Consider the following 15014-nt stretch of genomic DNA (forward strand, 5'->3'; position numbering starts at 1 on the left):
ACCTCAGCTTCAGCTCATTTGGGTTTTTCTGCTTCACAGATCAAAAGAGAACCTCACTGAGATCACATTTTTACGAGGTTTTTTTTATCTTTGAAGAACTTTTGATTTTTATCCACACGCCTACAGCCATAAATCAGAAAGTGTTGTGATGGAAAATGGATTTACATTTACTTTTATTCCACTGCAGATTTCATCTTCTATCTCCTCAACTTTGTTAATATACTGCACATATATTTATTAACATATATCCATTTTTACATTTAAGACCTGAAACACATGCCAGAAAAAAGGGACGATTTAAGGAACACTTTCAGGATTTCCACATTCAGCAAAATGCATTTAATTACCAAAATGTGTTGTTACTTCCACTCTCTGATGGGCACATGGTGGCTGTGATGATGGCAGCTGCTGCTGGCGGGACGAGAGGGCGTAAGTCAGGGAGGTAAGGCCCCCCGGACCAGCCTCAACGGACTGTTCAGGAATCCAGACTTTACCTGCTGATAGTTGAAACTATCGGAGGTAAAGTGGACACTGCAGAGACGAGTGGTGGTGATTATTAACTTTCCACAGTAGCTCCTAACAAAATCGATCCACCATTTCTTGATGCCGTTGTCAGTTGGAAATTTAAATAAAGTTATGGAGCCACTACCTGGACACTGTGGCATCCAGGGAAGATGCACAAACGAGGAGGAGACACGAGGAGTTAGTTACAGTTGTTAGTTAGTTAGCTAGCTAGCTGCAAACTGCCGTGCTATGCTATCCGAGGCTAATGCACCGAATGTATTTATTCTGCTGCAGCAGCAGGGCGGGTTTATGCTGATTTCAGACCCGCCCATTAAATCCTGACACAGAAATGTTGAAACACAGTTTGTGAGCTACCGTGCTATACTATCCGAGCCGAGCGGGAAAACCACAGAGCCTAATGCGCTGAATGTATTTATATGAGCTAGCTAGCTCACAAACTGGTTGAAATGCTTTTTACACATAGTTGAGAAATACATTTATGACCTATTTAATGTGTTTAGAAGAAAATGACTGACTTCACTTGGTCTTTAACCTCATCCAGAGGCGGCGTCCACTTCTCTCGGTGTGTCTAATTAAAAAAAGTGTTTTTGTGTTTCAGAGGCCGAGGCCAGAGTGACTGCAGGGACTCGTCCTCCATGTCTGGGACCAGAACAGGGCCAGCTGTGGTTCAATGCTCAGAGGAGGAGCCTGTTCATCTGCGACGGGCTGAGGTGGAGGACACTGCTGCAGAGTGAGTCTGAACCTCATCAGGAGGTCACAGGAGGAAGTCAAACCTAAACCTGCACTGGGTTACATCTACATCTCACAGCCTCAGAGCCATGAAGAAGATGGTGATGCACTTCAGTCAGTCTGAACAGTCTCAGTAACAACTTTCTCCATCAGTTCATGTATTATGATGGATGTGCAGCTCCTAAAAACACTGAACTGAACCTGCTGGACTCAAAAATATTAAAACTGGAGAAACATGATCTCTGCTGTTAGATCTCAGCAGAACTCTGGCTGCAGCATTTTGGATCAGCTGGAGGCTTTTCAGAGAATCTGTGGGACAGAACAATAATAAGGAATTACAGTAGTTCAGTCCTGAAGGAACAGATGCATGAAGCAGTTTCTCTGCATCACCCTGAGACAGGATGGTCCTGATTTTAATGATATTATGAAGGTGAAAGAAGGCAGAAACCTGTTTTATATGTGAATCAGAGGACAGATCCTGGTCAGAAGTAACTCCAAGGTTCCTCTCTATAGGACCAGAAACCAAGGAAATACCATCTAGAGTAACTATATAACAGACAGTTTCTCCCTGAAGCGCTCAGGTCCAAAGAGAACAACTTCAGTTTTGTCTGAATTTAAAAGCAGACAGTTCTGAGTCATCCAGGTCTTTATGTCTTTAAGACAGGCTTGTAGTCTAACCAACGTATTGGTTTCATCTGGTTTCATAGATAAGTACAGCTGAGTATCATCAGCATAGAAATGGTTAATTAAAGATTATCTAAAAAACAAACCGTTAGCTGCTGCAGTTCATCCTCTGCTGTTCTTTCATGGAACACATTATGATACCAAAGGCTCAAAAGTGTCAACAAATATTATGAAAAGACACTTTGACTAAATTTGACTTCATATTATAAAACGTCAGGATAAACCTTCGGTGAGATTTTATGTCAAGCGTCCAAGAAACGTAGCTTTACTCCCTGCTGGTTCACACCTCCTCCTCTTCCTCTGACTCTGCAGATAAGGATCGTCTGGACTACCTGGAGGACTACCAGGACCTGTACACCCGCTCAGAAACCTTTGACATCGAGGTCTTCTCCATCCCGTCTGAAGGCCTGTTCATGGCTGCAGCCAACAGGTACTGAAACACCCTGCAGGAGGTCTTGAAGGGCTCATCCTGAGTCCTCTCTGATAACCCTCATGTCTCCCACGGTAGGGACTCCCGGCTCGGCTCAGGTATCTACAGATGGAGAAATGGCTCGTTCCAGTTGTACCAGAACATCAGCACCCAGGAGGCCCGGGCCTGGAAACACTTCACCATCGATGACAAGGTGAGACAAAGTGGTAAGAACTACCAGTGACAGCCAGGATGACGTCAGAGCCTTCAAAACCAGTCAGAAGCACAGGTGTTTGAACTTATGGACACTTTGAAACTTCGTAAACACACCACAGCTCTGCACAGCAGCATGACAGTGTGTTCTCTTCACCCACGTACTGCTGAAGCCTTGTTGGCTGAACCTCTCTCCTGGACTCCAGTTCAAACTGACATGATTCCACAGTTCTGTCAGAGAGTTGTTTTCTGTTAGGAAACTTTCTTCATGCTGCTCGATGGGATTAGCTGAGTAGCATTAGCTGAGTAGCATTAGCTGAGTGGCGTTAGCTGAGTAGCATTAGCTGAGTAGCGTTAGCTGAGTGGCGTTAGCTGAGTAGCGTTAGCTGAGTAGCATTAGCTGAGTAGCGTTAGCTGAGTAGCATTAGCTGAGTGGCGTTAGCTGAGTGGCGTTAGCTGAGTGGCGTTAGCTGAGTAGCGTTAGCTGAGTAGCGTTAGCTGAGTGGCTTTCACTCAGCCACGTGGGAGCGGGACAGAGCCACTGTACTTAAACCAACAGGTATTTTTACCAAAGTCCGTCTCAATAAGAGCGCAGAAAACTGTGTAAAATTGTTAAAAAGGGCAGAATATGTCACTGTAATACTGCCAGCTGGTCACTTTAATGTTCCTCTGTCAAAGTCAAACGTCAAAGTAAAATTTATTTGGAGCACATTTCATGTAGAAAACAATTCAAAGTGCTTTACATAAAATAAAAGCGTTGCAGCAGGCAGCGGAAAAAGCATTAAAAATATGTAAAAGAATATAAATAGAAAGAAATAAAATAATTAAGATTAATAAAAACAAGCAACAGTCTGGATAAGTTAAAAGATATTCTGCAGATTTCATGCATAGAACATGAGAAAAGAAATGTTTTAAACCTGGATTTAAAAATGTTTACATTTCCTGACAGTTTAATCTCTGGGTTAGGGTTAATCTAACCTAACCCTAACCCTATCTCTGGCAGTTTGTTCCACTTGTTTGCAGCATAGCAGCTAAATGCTGCTTCTCCAGGTTCAGTCTGGACTCTGGACTGGACCAGCTGACCTGAGTCCTTGGATCTAAGAGCTCTGCTGGGTTTATATTCTCTGAACATATCACAGATTCTGGGATTTATAAACCATCAGCAGGCTTTTAAAATCTATTCTGTGACTGACTGGAAGCCAGAGTGAAGACTTTAAAGCTGGTGTGATGTGTTCAGATCTCTGAGTTCTGGTTAAAACTCCAGCAGCAGCGTTCTGGATGAGCTGCAGATGTTTAATGAAGTCCAGTTTACAGATCATTACAGTAATGGAGTCTACTGGAGATGAATGCATGGATGAGTTTCTCCTGGTCTTTTTGGAAGAGAAAAACTTTAATTCTGTTGATGTTTCTGAGTTGGTAAAAAGCTGCCTTGGTGACAGCTTTGATGTGGCTGAAAGTCAGATCTGAGTCTATCAACGCTCCAAGGTTACCAACTTAGTCAGTGATTGTAAGGGCCCGAGTCTCAAGATATTTACCAATGCTGACCCTCTTCTCTTTGCTGCCAAACAGAATGATCTCAGTTTTATCTTCATTTAATTGTAGAAATTCTCTCTCATCCAGGAGTTTATTTCCTCCAGATACTGCCACAGTACATCTGCTGGGCTGCAGTCGTCTGGTGACAGAGACAAATAAAGTTGTGTATCATCTGCATAACTGTGATAATTGATGTTAAAGTTCTGCAATATCTGACCCAAAGGAAGCATGTACAAGTTAAACAGAAGAGGTCCAAGAATTGACCCCTGGGGGACTCCACAAGTCATGGCCACTCGCTCAGATTCATAGCTGTAAAATGGTTAAAATCAATCGAGATATCAGACAATAATTCAGAAAATTCATCAATAAAACTCTCACAGTATCCTGTCATTTATAAATGCAGAGCAGTGTTCACAAACAGACATAAACACAGTTTGGTTCTGCTCAAACTCTGTGGAGATGAACCGTCTCTGTGGTCCTCCACTGGGAGTCCTCTGGGAGCCCCCTGGGAGTATCCTGGGAGCCCCCTGGGAGTATCCTGGGAGCCCCCTGGGAATCCCCTGGGTGTCCCCTGGGAGCTCCTTGACTCCAATTCAAACTTTTATTAGAAAATGGTGTGCATTGTTATAAAGGGTACAACATGTCACTTTAAACCAGACCTCATTCACTAGAAGAAATCCTGAAAAAACATAATTAGTCTTTTGATCTGCTTCTGTTAATGCTGGGATTGACCTGTGGTCATGTGACCTCAGAGGGTGTGTCTGGGTGTCCACATGCTCAGGATGAAGCCCAGAGGAGGAGTCTAACAGGCTTTTCATGGAGGGGGATCGTCAGCAGCTGTTTGAAGCGTTGTGTTCACATTGTATTGGTTTTGTTTGCATAGTGTGTGACACACACAGATTCACACAGGTGTGAACACAAAGCTCTGCAGGTATTCAGAGACGTTGTGTAGGAGCAGAGAGGTATGACCCAGACATTTGAAATGATTGAAAGACCCCCTGATGAACAGAAGGTCTGTTCTGACCTCCTGGTTTTGGCTCTTTTTTTGGAACCAGTCTGACTCCTGCGACTCCCTCAGATCCTCAGGTTCATCTTTCTTTGGAAATCTCTCCCAAACAGAACGTTATGGGTCAGCTTTCTCTTTCTGGCAGCTTGTTTTCTGCATCTGGAATCTGAAAGATTGGCAGCTGTGAGTCAGACTGAACAAACTAAGAGTTGGACTCATGATGACTGTCCATCTTTTACTAAAACAGGTCCCATAGTTCTGTCCCGTGTTCTTCTTCTGCAACTCGACTCGACTGCACTGTGAGGACGTCTGGGAACACTTAGAGACTCCATTAATCCTTTAAAACCAAGAACTCATTCACTATCAGAGCAAATCTCAGGTTCCATATCTGGTTTGTTCTTCAGTGACTGTAGTTCTCAGATTTTTACTCGTGCAAACAGGTGATTTGTGTTTCTCTCCGTCAGATTTTCCTGGTGGTGGCGAATGTCCAGGAGGCGGAGCCCGAGCTGTCGGTCATCTATCGATGGAATCAGCGGCGGCGGCGTTTCCACCGTCATCAGACTCTGGAGACTCACTCTGCTCAGGACTGGGAGGCCTTTCAGATCCACAACCACAGCTTCCTGGTGGTGGCGAATCACAGACGAGGTAAACCTGTTGGAGCGCGAATGTGACCAACAAATGTGGAACAGGTCAGTTTTTCTCTCAACTCTGATGGTAAACATCATGAGGAAACTTAAAGAATGATAAAGTTTGGGGCTGTGAGTCGTCCCAGGTGAAACTACAAGGATCCAGAGGTGATTCTGAACCTTCTCATCAGCTGGTTTAATAAGTCCAGGGAAAATATCACATCATTACTGATGGTGTGATATCAGAAAATGAATGTGGTTCTGAAGTGAAAGAAGGTGGAGCGCTGCCTCCGGGTCGGGTTTCCCTCCGGGTCGGGTTTCCCTCCGGGTCGGGTTGTCTCCTGGGAGTCCTCTGGGAGTGTCCTGGGAGTCCTCTGGGAGTCCTCTGGGAGTATCCTGGGAGTCTTCTGGGAGCCCCCTGGGAGTATCCTGGGACTCCTCTGGGGTTTCCCTCCGGGTCGGGATGAGTCTCTGCCTCAGCTGGAGCAGTTTCAACATCTCTGGACCTGGTTCTCAGTGATGGTGAGTTGGATCAGAGATGGACAGACGGATCGGGGCTTAGTCGAGTGAGCGGGAGGCAGCTTTCTCCACAATAAACATAATTAAAACTAATCCTTCCTTAGTTCCGTTTGAGTTTTTGGTTTATTCCCTCGGCAGCACCTTTGATTTCTTTTTCAAAAGGCAGCCACTTACCGTCACCCTAGTCCTGTGTTTGGGTCCTAACTTCCACTTGAAGGTGAATCCTGACAGAAACGGCTCTCCAGGAAGTGATGATGTGATGAAGTGAAGATGTGTCAGAAAAAACCTTCACGGCTCTTTGTTCTGTCAGAAGTGAGTTAGAGTGAATCCACTGCAGTTTGTCCAGATCATTTGCTCACATCGTCTTCATGGACTTCAGCTCAGTGTTTAACACCAGCATCCAAGATGCAGCTGGAATATTCTGAGATGTTTTTATCGAGGTCTGCTGGTGATTTTATGCCCACAGAGAGGATCCACATCTTCAGACTGTGAAAAACAAGCCGCTGTGTGATCAGGTTAATTATCCCTGTTAGCTGATTGTTTCCTGGTGGGTTTGTTCGTTAAAAGCTTTAAAATCAAACTGTTTGATGTCAGAGATTCGTGGTTTTCAGCAGATAAAATGAGCTTTGAAGGGCAGAGAGCATCTCCTGCTGCAGCTCGACCAGAACACTTCAAACACACCTCCACCTGTGCTGCGTTTCCTGTGGAGATAAAAACACTCACTGATCCAAGAAGATTGTTTATGATCTGAGAGCAAAGCATGCAGGTGTACTCTGATCACATCACATACCTGCTTACAGCGAGCTGCTTCAGATTCTGCTGTAAAACTGAGCAGCTGACTTTTGTACTTTAATGGGAACTTTATCCAAAACACAACTGAGGAACAGCACCGAAGCTCAGGGACGTCTCTGAGGGGGTGGGGCCTCAGCCCTCAGGAGATGACAGTGGGTGAGGAATTCATGTCCTGTGTGGGGAACGTTACCGTGACAACGCACCAAACCTGATTCCACTTTCTATGAGACAGTTGCAGGTCAATCCATCTATTCCCACCTTCCTCTGAGTTAACCCTAACCCAAGATGAACCTGTATCAGAGGACTGTCATAATACTACAGGGTGCTAATATGTCTTTAACCATTTTCAAACTTCAGCCTTTTGACTTTTTGTCAAAATGGAAAAATCTGGAGCTTAAAGTGTTGAGACGTATCCTTGGCAACGATAAAAACCACGATGACAGAAGGGGGCGGGGCCAGCCACCAGGGCTCTTTGATCCTGCTGTTGAGACGTCTCTTTGTGTCCTCAGGTACACACCACAACATCCACAGTGTGATCTACAGGTGGAACCCCGCTACAAAGGTGACGCTCGCCGTCCTGTCTGCTGTGGATATGAGGTCCAGCGACCTGTCCTCTCCTGTCCTGGTCTCAGTTTGTCCTGTTCTTTCAGGTCCGCCCTGTCCTCACCTGTCCTGGTCTCAGTTTGTCCCGTTCTTTCAGGTCCGCCCTGTCCTCTCCTGTCCTGGTCTCAGTTTGTCCCGTTCTTTCAGGTCCGCCCTGTCCTCTCCTGTCCTGGTCTCAGTTTGTCCCGTTCTTTCAGGTCCGCCCTGTCCTCTCCTGTCCTGGTCTCTCCTCTCCTGGTCTCGGTTTGTCCCGTTCTTTCAGGTCCGCCCTGTCCTCTCCTGTCCTGGTCTCAGTTTGTCCCGTTCTGTCAGGTCCGCCCTGTCCTCTCCTGTCCTGTCCTGGTCTCAGTTTGTCCCGTTCTTTCAGGTCCGCCCTGTCCTCTCCTCTCCTGTCCTGGTCTCAGTTTGTCCCGTTCTTTCAGGTCCGCCCTGTCCTCTCCTGTCCTGGTCTCAGTTTGTCCCGTTCTTTCAGGTCCGCCCTGTCCTCTCCTGTCCTGGTCTCAGTTTGTCCCGTTCTTTCAGGTCCGCCCTGTCCTCTCCTGTCCTGGTCTCAGTTTGTCCCGTTCTTTCAGGTCCACCCTGTCCTCTCCTGTCCTGTCCTGGTCTCAGTTTGTCCCATTCTTTCAGGTCCACCCTGTCCTCTCCTGTCCTGGTCTCTCCTCTCCTGGTCTCGGTTTGTCCCGTTCTTTCAGGTCCGCCCTGTCCTCTCCTGTCCTGTCCTGGTCTCAGTTTGTCCCATTCTTTCAGGTCCGCCCTGTCCTCTCCTGTCCTGGTCTCTCCTCTCCTGGTCTCAGTTTGTCCCGTTCTTTCAGGTCCACCCTGTCCTCTCCTGTCCTGGTCTCAGTTTGTCCCATTCTTTCAGGTCCGCCCTGTCCTCACCTGTCCTGGTCTCAGTTTGTCCCGTTCTTTCAGGTCCGCCCTGTCCTCTCCTGTCCTGGTCTCTCCTCTCCTGGTCTCGGTTTGTCCCGTTCTTTCAGGTCCGCCCTGTCCTCTCCTGTCCTGGTCTCAGTTTGTCCCGTTCTTTCAGGTCCACCCTGTCCTCTCCTGTCCTGTCCTGGTCTCAGTTTGTCCCATTCTTTCAGGTCCGCCCTGTCCTCTCCTGTCCTGGTCTCTCCTCTCCTGGTCTCGGTTTGTCCCGTTCTTTCAGGTCCGCCCTGTCCTCTCCTGTCCTGGTCTCAGTTTGTCCCGTTCTTTCAGGTCCACCCTGTCCTCTCCTGTCCTGTCCTGGTCTCAGTTTGTCCCATTCTTTCAGGTCCGCCCTGTCCTCTCCTCTCCTGGTCTCGGTTTGTCCCGTTCTGTCAGGTCCGCCCTGTCCTCTCCTGTCCTGTCCTGGTCTCAGTTTGTCCCGTTCTTTCAGGTCCGCCCTGTCCTCTCCTGTCCTGGTCTCAGTTTGTCCCATTCTTTCAGGTCCGCCCTGTCCTCTCCTGTCCTGGTCTCAGTTTGTCCCGTTCTTTCAGGTCCGCCCTGTCCTCTCCTCTCCTGGTCTCGGTTTGTCCCGTTCTTTCAGGTCCACCCTGTCCTCTCCTGTCCTGGTCTCTCCTCTCCTGGTCTCGGTTTGTCCCGTTCTTTCAGGTCCGCCCTGTCCTCTCCTGTCCTGGTCTCAGTTTGTCCCGTTCTTTCAGGTCCACCCTGTCCTCTCCTGTCCTGTCCTGGTCTCAGTTTGTCCCATTCTTTCAGGTCCGCCCTGTCCTCTCCTCTCCTGGTCTCGGTTTGTCCCGTTCTGTCAGGTCCGCCCTGTCCTCTCCTGTCCTGTCCTGGTCTCAGTTTGTCCCGTTCTTTCAGGTCCGCCCTGTCCTCTCCTGTCCTGGTCTCAGTTTGTCCCATTCTTTCAGGTCCGCCCTGTCCTCTCCTCTCCTGGTCTCGGTTTGTCCCGTTCTTTCAGGTCCACCCTGTCCTCTCCTGTCCTGGTCTCAGTTTGTCCCGTTCTTTCAGGTCCACCCTGTCCTCTCCTGTCCTGGTCTCAGTTTGTCCCGTTCTTTCAGGTCCACCCTGTCCTCTCCTGTCCTGGTCTCTCCTCTCCTGGTCTCGGTTTGTCCCGTTCTTTCAGGTCCGCCCTGTCCTCTCCTGTCCTGGTCTCAGTTTGTCCCGTTCTTTCAGGTCCACCCTGTCCTCTCCTGTCCTGTCCTGGTCTCAGTTTGTCCCATTCTTTCAGGTCCGCCCTGTCCTCTCCTCTCCTGGTCTCGGTTTGTCCCGTTCTGTCAGGTCCGCCCTGTCCTCTCCTGTCCTGTCCTGGTCTCAGTTTGTCCCGTTCTTTCAGGTCCGCCCTGTCCTCTCCTGTCCTGGTCTCAGTTTGTCCCGTTCTTTCAGGTCCGCCCTGTCCTCTCCTCTCCTGGTCTCGGTTTGTCCCGTTCTGTCAGGTCCGCCCTGTCCTCTCCTGTCCTGTCCTGGTCTCAGTTTGTCCCGTTCTTTCAGGTCCGCCCTGTCCTCTCCTGTCCTGGTCTCAGTTTGTCCCGTTCTTTCAGGTCCGCCCTGTCCTCTCCTGTCCTGGTCTCAGTTTGTCCCATTCTTTCAGGTCCGCCCTGTCCTCTCCTCTCCTGGTCTCAGTTTGTCCCGTTCTTTCAGGTCCGCCCTGTCCTCTCCTGTCCTGGTCTCAGATTGTCCCGTTCTTTCAGGTCCGCCCTGTCCTCTCCTGTCCTGTCCTGGTCTCAGTTTGTCCCATTCTTTCAGGTCCGCCCTGTCCTCTCCTCTCCTGGTCTCAGTTTGTCCCGTTCTTTCAGGTCCGCCCTGTCCTCTCCTCTCCTGGTCTCGGTTTGTCCCGTTCTTTCAGGTCCACCCTGTCCTCTCCTGTCCTGTCCTGGTCTCAGTTTGTCCCATTCTTTCAGGTCCGCCCTGTCCTCTCCTGTCCTGGTCTCTCCTCTCCTGGTCTCGGTTTGTCCCGTTCTTTCAGGTCCGCCCTGTCCTCTCCTGTCCTGGTCTCAGTTTGTCCCATTCTTTCAGGTCCGCCCTGTCCTCTCCTGTCCTGGTCTCAGTTTGTCCCGTTCTTTCAGGTCCGCCCTGTCCTCTCCTGTCCTGGTCTCAGTTTGTCCCGTTCTTTCAGGTCCGCCCTGTCCTCTCCTCTCCTGGTCTCAGTTTGTCCCGTTCTTTCAGGTCCGCCCTGTCCTCTCCTGTCCTGGTCTCAGTTTGTCCCGTTCTTTCAGGTCCGCCCTGTCCTCTCCTCTCCTGGTCTCAGTTTGTCCCGTTCTTTCAGGTCCGCCCTGTCCTGTCCTCTCCTGTCCTGGTCTCAGTTTGTCCCGTTCTTTCAGGTCCGCCCTGTCCTCTCCTGTCCTGGTCTCAGTTTGTCCCGTTCTTTCAGGTCCGCCCTGTCCTCTCCTGTCCTGGTCTCAGTTTGTCCCATTCTTTCAGGTCCGCCCTGTCCTCTCCTGTCCTGGTCTCAGTTTGTCCCGTTCTTTCAGGTCCGCCCTGTCCTCTCCTCTCCTGGTCTCAGTTTGTCCCGTTCTTTCAGGTCCGCTCTGTCCTCTCCTGTCCTGGTCTCTCCTCTCCTGGTCTCAGTTTGTCCCATTCTTTCAGGTCCGCCCTGTCCTCTCCTCTCCTGGTCTCAGTTTGTCCCGTTCTTTCAGGTCCGCCCTGTCCTCTCCTCTCCTGGTCTCGGTTTGTCCCGTTCTTTCAGGTCACCCTGTCCTCTCCTGTCCTGTCCTGGTCTCAGTTTGTCCCGTTCTTTCAGGTCCGCCCTGTCCTCTCCTCTCCTGGTCTCGGTTTGTCCCGTTCTTTCAGGTCCGCCCTGTCCTCTCCTGTCCTGGTCTCAGTTTGTCCCGTTCTTTCAGGTCCGCCCTGTCCTCTCCTGTCCTGGTCTCAGTTTGTCCCGTTCTTTCAGGTCCGCCCTGTCCTCTCCTCTCCTGGTCTCAGTTTGTCCCGTTCTTTCAGGTCCGCCCTGTCCTCTCCTGTCCTGTCCTGGTCTCAGTTTGTCCCGTTCTTTCAGGTCCGCCCTGTCCTCTCCTGTCCTGGTCTCAGTTTGTCCCGTTCTTTCAGGTCCGCCCTGTCCTCTCCTGTCCTGGTCTCAGTTTGTCCCATTCTTTCAGGTCCGCCCTTTCCTCTCCTGTCCTGGTCTCGGTTTGTCCCGTTCTTTCAGGTCCGCCCTGTCCTCTCCTGTCCTGGTCTCAGTTTGTCCCGTTCTGTCAGGTCCGCCCTGTCCTCTCCTCTCCTGGTCTCAGTTTGTCCCGTTCTTTCAGGTCCGCCCTGTCCTCTCCTGTCCTGTCCTGGTCTCAGTTTGTCCCGTTCTTTCAGGTCCGCCCTGTCCTCTCCTCTCCTGGTCTCAGTTTGTCCCGTTCTTTCAGGTCCGCCCTGTCCTCTCCTGTCCTGGTCTCAGTTTGTCCCGTTCTTTCAGGTCCGCCCTGTCCTCTCCTGTCCTGGTCTCAGTTTGTCCCGTTCTTTCAGGTCCGCTCTGTTCTCTCCTGTCCTGGTCATATCCTAGTTGTCTCGCTGTCCTCTCATGTTCTGTCCCGGCTTGCCTTCTCCCAGCTGTTTGAGGTGAACCAGACTCTGCCCTCCTCTGGAGCGTACGACTGGGAGTTCTTTACCATCCAACATTACCACTTCCTGGTGGTGGCCAACACCTTCAACGATCAGACCACCACTATCAGCTCCACCATCTACATCTGGCAGGATGGATGCTTCCGGACCTTCCAGAACATCACGGTCAGTGTCTCTTGTCTCTTGGGTCAGACCAGGTTTGGTTCCAGGAGTTAGTTTGTAACTTCCTGACGGTGACAACAGGATGCTGTAAATTATCCAACTTTGCTGACCTCTGGTGGTGTTTTAAAAAGCAGCAGCAGTTAGATTGATGTAGTTTTAATAATCAGTAATCAATCAGAATATATCCAGTAACTTACTGGGTCATTATAGGACACGAAGACTTGACCTTTACTGTCAGTATGGAATATCTTCTGTATAAATGGGACTGATTACGTCATATTTTAGAGTTAATAACTTCTAAGGAGTTACTGCTGTTCCTTTCTGAAAGATGAACATTATTGTTCCCACATTACTTTGTTAGCTGAAGCTAACGCTAACAGCTTAGCTAATGAAGATGACGTACACCAACTTCTAAGGAGTTACTGCTGTTCCTTCCTGAAAGATGAACATTATTGTTCCCACATTACTTTGTTAGCTGAAGCTAACGCTAACAGCTTAGCTAATGAAGATGACGTACACCAACTTCTAAGGAGTTACTGCTGCTCCTTTCTGAAAGATGAACATTATTGTTCCCACATTACTTTGTTAGCTGAAGCTTGAAAATGTTCTGCAGCTGCTGCTCTTCCTTCAGCTCGGCTGAGATAAATCGGGTCAAACAGCAGAAACTTTAATGTGACGACATGAAAGCAGCTTCACATGCACTGAAACATGTTTTTACACTGCTGCTCATGATAAAAAGGAAACTAAAGCACAGGAAATCAGCAGAGTGTAATTAGTGTTTGTGTGCGTGCATGTGAGTGCATGTGTGAGGGGGTTTCCAGCTGAAGGATAAAGAGAGACTTTTACAGCATTTTAAAACCACAAAAACATGTTAAATCTTCACAAAAACCTTTAATTCCACCTCTGAGGACACGTTAACCTCCTGAAACATCAGTTTGTCACATTAATCCTCACAAATCAGCAGTTTTACAGCAGAAATAAAAGGTTCACAGACTTTTTAAAAGCAATACGGTTTCATGAATTATCAAACTAACCACATTTTGAACATTTTCCTTCACAAAGACTGAATGAAAGAGAAGAACATTTATCTAAATGTGTCAAACTAAGCTCATATTTTGGAATAATGAATCCTAAAGACACACAACAATGACTGATTGAAGGTAAAGATCTCTTGTTCATCTCATGATGAAACTCAACCAGACCCTCGAGCCGCTGTCTGATCTGAGCCTGAAACCTGGTGATGTTCTGTGAGGATGATGAAGATAACGCTGTGTTCTTTAGCTGATCCTGACACTGCGTTTGGAGGTTTCCAGAAAGCTGCTGCTGCCCCCTGCTGGCAGGAAACATCAGATCAGATTTTTGAATCGTAACTTCTGTGTGACTCTCGACTGACGTTGGTCACAGTTCTGCACAAACATGAAGGATGAGACCAGCTTCATGTTCCTGCCAGTCGGTTCAGGATGGTGATGGTGAGGGTCCAAGCTTCCCTCTTCCTCATTCCTCAGCCTTTCAGGATCCTCTGCAGCTGCTCTCACCTCCTCCTCTTCGACCAGGCGCCCTTTCTTCTGCCTGGAGGTGTATGTTAGGGGACTTGGAAAGGATCTGAGCCCAACTCAACCTCTCTGATGCAGTCTCTGCTTCCTGAACCGGATCCACTGGATCTCTTTAGTCTGTACTGCAGTACTTCCTGGTTTTTGTAACTTTGAATTCTTCCTCCAAGGACTTAAAGGGCAACTGTCCTCCACAGGGAGCGATGCTTCTCAGGTTTTTCGGCAGCTGCCACCATTTGCTGAGATGGTTGCTAACCAGGAGAAGTGAGATGGGTCAACAGTTGATGATCGATGCAGCAAATCAGCATATTTTGCTGCTATTGAGAGTGAACATTTGATCTTAACGACTGAAAAAGCTGTTTGCTGAACAGCTGAATAAAACTTCTTTAATTTAAAACCAACATTATTGTCAGAATGTGGTAAATATCCTTCCAGAAAATAAATAAATGTAAATAAAACCAGTAAAGTAAGGATATTCACTGAACTCGTGTCCTTCTTCCTCTGCAGGTCATGAGCAGTGCTTTACAGTTAAAACAGTGATTTTTTCCAGCCCTCGCCTCAGTAGCGCCTGGACATGTGGCGCCAGGTGTGTTTTACCTGCTGTGGTTTTGAGCTGCATCTCAGTGTCGTTAACTGTCTGCAGACGGTTGGGGCGACGGACTGGGAGGCGTTCCAGATCAACGGCAGGTTCTTCCTCGCTGTGGCCAACAGTCAGAAGGTTTCCAGCCAGGGTCCGATCCTCTACAGCATCAACTCCACCGTCTATGAGCTCAACATGCTGACCCAGACCTTCATCCGCTTCCAGGACGTCCTCACTCACAGGTGACCGACCCGTTTCTGCAGCCGCAACCCGAAGCACATTCCTCTGAACTTTTACACTAACATGAAGGATTTTTATTGGTTGAAATCTTAGTGTGTGTCAAACTGACCAAACGGCATTCGATGATGTCTGAATATTCAGGTTCATACCCGCTTCATCTTAGAACATCTTCTAACTCACATCAGAGGACAACTAAAACCCTTTTCAGAACATTTTAGTGCTTTCTCACAATAATCCACCGACAGCTCATTCGGTTCATAAAATAATCACATCTGCTCCAATGAGCCCCTCCCCCTGATGATGGAGCCCCTCCCCCTGATGATGGAGCCCCTCCCCCAGATGATGGAGCTCCTCCCCCTGACGATGGAGCCCCTCC

At 48.6% G+C, this 15014-nt stretch overlaps 2 protein-coding genes across 2 annotated transcripts in view; one reads left to right on the forward strand and one right to left on the reverse strand.

The window, feature by feature from the left end:
- Positions 1-15014, reverse strand: part of LOC140319808 (uncharacterized) — a 481384-nt gene that overhangs the window by 172123 nt on the left and 294247 nt on the right. The window lies entirely within an intron of this gene.
- Positions 1-15014, forward strand: part of LOC140320015 (thrombospondin-type laminin G domain and EAR repeat-containing protein-like) — a 28674-nt gene that overhangs the window by 12249 nt on the left and 1411 nt on the right. Inside the window, exons 7-13 of the mRNA XM_072397775.1 lie at positions 1124-1255; positions 2251-2368; positions 2447-2561; positions 5564-5744; positions 7546-7598; positions 12095-12271; positions 14462-14640. Coding sequence (XP_072253876.1) covers positions 1124-1255; positions 2251-2368; positions 2447-2561; positions 5564-5744; positions 7546-7598; positions 12095-12271; positions 14462-14640 — 955 coding nt within the window. The remainder of the gene's footprint in view (positions 1-1123; positions 1256-2250; positions 2369-2446; positions 2562-5563; positions 5745-7545; positions 7599-12094; positions 12272-14461; positions 14641-15014) is intronic.

The sequence above is a fragment of the Leuresthes tenuis genome, unplaced genomic scaffold, assembly GCF_036924035.1.
Source record: "Leuresthes tenuis unplaced genomic scaffold, fLeuTen1.0.hap1 SCAF_12, whole genome shotgun sequence".
NCBI classification, from domain to species: Eukaryota; Metazoa; Chordata; class Actinopteri; order Atheriniformes; family Atherinopsidae; genus Leuresthes; species Leuresthes tenuis.